This window comes from Alosa pseudoharengus, unplaced genomic scaffold, assembly GCF_046254945.1.
Source record: "Alosa pseudoharengus isolate Yale_2024_CS ecotype anadromous, Long Island Sound unplaced genomic scaffold, YU_APseudo_1.1 YU_APseudo_1.1_scf_9, whole genome shotgun sequence".
Taxonomy (NCBI): domain Eukaryota; kingdom Metazoa; phylum Chordata; class Actinopteri; order Clupeiformes; family Clupeidae; genus Alosa; species Alosa pseudoharengus.
In genome coordinates this window covers 33601509-33606508 of record NW_027468881.1, presented here as the reverse complement: position 1 = coordinate 33606508, position 5000 = coordinate 33601509, and the positions used below count along the sequence as shown (strand labels likewise).

Here is a 5000-nt window from a genome sequence, read left to right as displayed (position 1 = left end):
CGGTACTTACAGTAGATTCACTCTGTAACATTTGACCAACCATTTCAACTTAGTGTAGTTTTTCTTTGTACACAGTTTTACACATTTGTACAGACATTGCTATAATCACAAGTGTAAGACTGCTCATACAGGTTCACAGACATAGCATTGTGTTTTACTGAAACAACTCATCAGTACATACAGTTACATACAGTTTACTAAGCTTTCCTAAAGGCATTTCTTAGAGTTTGGTAAATGTATAAAGATTCATTAAGATTCTGAGAAACCTCCTAAAGATGTCTTAAGGCATCGGTGCAGATGTGTTTAGACTTATAGTATGTGCAGTAAAGCTGTGTGTAAAGCTACCTGAAGTGTTTATGAAGACTTAGAGCTAAGGGGATGCTTGTAGTTTTGCCTTCAGTGTAATTAAGGCCACTGGCTGGTTGGTTGGTGTGTGTGTGTGTGTGTGTGTGTGTGTGTGTGTGTGTGTCAGTAGAGTGAGAGCAGCATAGCCAGGCTGGCCACAGTAATTGGATCAGACTCACGTTCCTGTCGGAACAAGCGAGCTGAGCTTAAAAGTGGGCCAGTCGCTTCTCCTGACAAATTGCTCAGAACACGGCATGGGTCAGTGAGCTCCTGTGTGTGTGTGTGTGTGTGTGTGTGTGTGTGTGTGTGTGTGAGTGTGTGTGTGTGAGTGTGTGAGAGAGTGTGTGTGTGTGTGTGTGTGTTTACAGCTGAAGCTACTATTAGTGCATGGACCAGAGTGAACTCTCCTCCTGACACACACACACACACACACATAACCATACATACTGACATGCACACACACACACACACACACACATAACCATACATACTGACATGCAAAGATGCACACTTTTTTGGCCGTGTGGCTGTCTTTGTGCCACCAAAGTCCGGCATCCAGTAGGCCCGCTAGGCCTGTGGGCGTTGACCTTTGACCTTTGACCTTTGCCTGCCAGCACTGGCTCAGTATCAAGGGAGCGCAAAATCTAGTCATTTTGTGTATACTTTTATACAAAGCCACTTTAAGTACAGATGCACAGTATGTATACTAGCTGGGAATGGCATTATGGGAGATGCAGTATGCTGATGAAAGGCTTTTCCCTGAGTGACCAGGGAATGAGTATGTGGACACTCAAATGACCATGTCTGTGTCCGTGTTGTGTGAAGCTATGTCTTTGGGAGTAAGCCCTTTTTGTTATATGCTTATGTCTATATGCGGGTGGTTTTGTGTGTGTGTGTGTATGTGTGTGTGTGTATGAGAGTGAAATAGAAAGAGATATCGCATGGTGTGTGTGGTATGTAATTATATACCTGTCCATGCTGTTCATTGCAATATCTGACACAATTAAACAATGCTGTTCCATTGATACATTGTTTTATGTAAATGTAATAAAGAGCATTGACATTAATAGTGTGTGTGTGTGTGTGTGTGTGTGTGTGTGTGTGTGTGTGTGTGTGTGTGTGTGTGTGTGTGTGTGTGTGTGTGTGTGTGTGTGTGTGTGTGTGTGTGTGTGTGTGTGTTTGCTCTCCAGGGAAAGAAGCTCCCCCCTAACATTGATGAGGACGCTGAGGAAGGGGATGTGTCAGACGAGGACAGTGCAGATGAGATGGAGGACGACTGCAAACTGATGAACGGAGATGTAAGTTTGTGTGTGTGTGTGGGGGGGGTCCCAGGTTCGAGTCCTACCTGCGGTCACTTCCTGATCCCACCCCATCTCTCTGTCTCTCCCAATCACTTCCTGCAGCAGCTGTATGTTGTGTTTGTGCAAAGCCCCTGTTTGGAGGTGTGCCATTCAACCTGTTACTGGCAGCAGCCCATACTCATCACAGCTCAACAGAGTGGAACAGAGAAATCCTCTCATTTTAGCACAGGTGCTAGGGCTGATGTTATCTGTATAATCACACACACACACAAACACACACACACACACACACACACACACACACACACACACACAGTCACTATAATTACTTTATGCTTAATGGGGAGTTATGTGACACACTTTGCCAAATGTGCCTCATTTGAAGAAGAGAACAGTATATATTACACAAAATAACTAATTAAACTAGAGCATAATATGAAAAATACTGTCACAAACTGTTTGTTATTATTCCACATTTTAAACTGTCATTTTTTTTAAGTATCCGTTGAGATAATGACTTAGAAACTCTATGGGAAACTGGGCCATTAAAGTTTCCCGGAATGTATAACTGACATAATGATATTTTATCCTTTTAATTTAGCAAAACTTCACTTCGGCTTGCCAGTGTTAAAGTTCATAGTTTGTGTATAAGTGTAAGGTTTCTGTTTGTGTGTGTTTTGCTTTATTAGTGAGTCCCATTTTGGTCTCGCTCTCATGGGCTTGCCCTTTGCTCATCTCTCTGCCTGCTTTATATCTCTCTCTCTCTCTCCCCCCCTCCTTTGCTCTCATTCTCTCCATTTTCCCTCTCTCTCTCTCTCTCTCTCTCTCTCTCCCCCCCCCCTCCTTTGCTCTGATTCTCTCCATTTTCCCTCTCTCTCCCTCGCTCTCATTCTCTCCATTTTCCCTCTCTCTCTCTCTCTCTCTCTCTCTCTCTCCCCCCCCCTCCTTTGCTCTGATTCTCTCCATTTTCCCTCTCTCTCTCCCTCCCTCTCATTCTCACTCCCTCGCTCTCCATCATCTCCATCTCTCTGTTTCTCCGTCTCATGTGTTCTCATCTCCTTCCTGATGGATGTTGCACATACTGTAGGGTTTAATGTTCCAGTCAGCTTTCTCCTCTTTTCTCCTCTTTTCTCCTCTTTTCTCCTCATCCTCTGAAGAGGAGGATATAGGATGAGGGGATGAATATTTCAGTGGTCAGGTTTTTGAGAGAGAGAGAAAGAAAAAGAGAGAGAGAGAGAAAGAGAGAGCATTAAGATGTATAGTTGCTCTCATCCCTCTTGATGCCACTACTCTATGTATATGTATATAATGTATATGCTGTTGAGTGTTTATACTGCGCCAGTCTGTGCCTCCTGGCAACCCTGCACCTACACACTGTCCAGTTCCTGGTTCCAGAATGTCCCGACATTCTGAGCCTGGAATGTTCTAAAAAAATCCGAAGTAAAGGATGCGTTTCTGACCTGGGCTGGACAGAGCGGAGTAAGGCTCAGGGGAGAAGGACATTTCAGTTAGTCTCTCAAATTTGTTTTGATTCTCATAGAAATCACCTTCAATATTTACAGCAACATCAATGTTCATTATTTTAGATAAGACATCATCATTATTATTTGAACTCCAGTTAGCAGAATGATAACAGGGTCGTAATCAAAGGTAATTGCTGTTGCTGGGTAAGTATTAGACAACAGTGCTCTCTACTGGTGAAGAGGAGGCATTGCTCTAGGATTTTCAAAGGGATCTCCCTTATAATATGTTTCATATTCTAAAGAATTACAGTCAGTTAAGGATCTGTAATTTTATAATTACAAGTGATCTATTGACAAAAATTCTGAAGAATGCATATGTGCACGCACGCACGCACGCACGCACGCACGCACGCACGCACGCACGCACACACACAATCCTACACATGCATTTCAAATGATTTTGTTAAGCTTTGAATTCAGCACCACACACACACACACACACACACACACACATTTAGATGCCTTTGTGGGGTTTTTCATCCAGAAACAGAGCTTTTCTTTCTCCATGACAATCTCTTTTACTTCCCTCTTTCACAGCCTGTGTCGAATCCACAAAGACCCTCTTTCTCTGGCCTAGTCCTTGCCACGCACACACACACACGCACACACACACACAAACACACACACACACACACACACACACACACACACACAGACACCCCTGTCCCTCCCCCCTTCCCCTGTCTGTCATCCAATTCACGTCGTATAAATTCAATTCAATGTTCTTTCTAGACAGAAAATTTGAAAGCCAAAAATATTTTGCCAAAGAGTTTCATATCTCTTTCTTTCTTTCTTTCTTTCTTTCTTTCTCTCTTTCTTTCTCTCAGACGTCTATGAGTCGTAAGCAGGTGGAGAATGTGGCCAAGAAGAAGCTGGATAACCTGATGAAGGAGTCCAAGATCCGCGACAGAGAAGACCCTGACAGTTTCACCATCTCAGCACTGCCCCCCTCAGGCAAGAAGGACAAAGACAAGTCTCCACACAAGGTTGGCCACAGAAATACTCTCTCTCTGTTTAACTTATTGTAACTGTATTAACTCCTGCCTCACACACACACAGCTTGTGATCGAGTGGTAATCTCTCAGGTCGGTTCTGATTGGTTGGCCAAATCGATAGTCTGTCCGAAGTTGCCAGTGGACACGGTCATCTGGAGAAGTTCATTACTGCAGTGGCCGTAATGTGTTTCAGTGTGATTAATGGTACCGGAGGATGTATTGAATAAATGACCTTTGACCTCTTGAGAGGGTGCGACACGTGACATCTGGGAGACCGAGGCAAACAGGGACGAGGTGTGTGACGTACACAGAAAAGACCAGCCAATCAGCTGTTGAGTTTTAAATGAATGGAGTTCCATGAAGGGCAGATTTAACTGGCAGAGTGTTTATCATCTAACCTGTGTGTGTGTGTGTGTGTGTGTGTGTGTGTGGGTGTGGTGGGGGCAGGGTGGTGGTTGGGGGGGGGGCATTTACACATTTTGTAGAGCTATTGGATAGAGTATATCTACAGTATATAAGGGTCCCCCCCCACACACACTCTCAGTCACTGTAATTAGTGTTGTGTAAAATTAGGCTTAATGGTTTTTAATGATGATATATATTTGTGTGTGTGTGTGTGTGTGTGTGTGTGTGTGTCTGTCTGTCTGTCTGTCTGTCTTGTCTGGTCACACCAAACATCTCCTTCCGCTGGTGATGATTCTTTAGACACACACACATATACACACACACCCCTAAATACACGTACATGCATATGCACAATCACATACACAGACACACACACACACACACACACACACACACACATACACACACACACACACATACACACACACACA

General features: G+C 43.8%; 1 protein-coding gene across 1 annotated transcript in view; it reads left to right on the top strand.

Annotated features, from left to right (window-relative positions):
• The window catches only part of plch2a (phospholipase C, eta 2a), a 205142-nt gene that overhangs the window by 183225 nt on the left and 16917 nt on the right, over positions 1-5000 (top strand). The window contains exons 11-12 of the mRNA XM_076277285.1: positions 1536-1643; positions 3997-4155. Of these exons, the coding sequence (XP_076133400.1) occupies positions 1536-1643; positions 3997-4155 (267 nt within the window). The remainder of the gene's footprint in view (positions 1-1535; positions 1644-3996; positions 4156-5000) is intronic.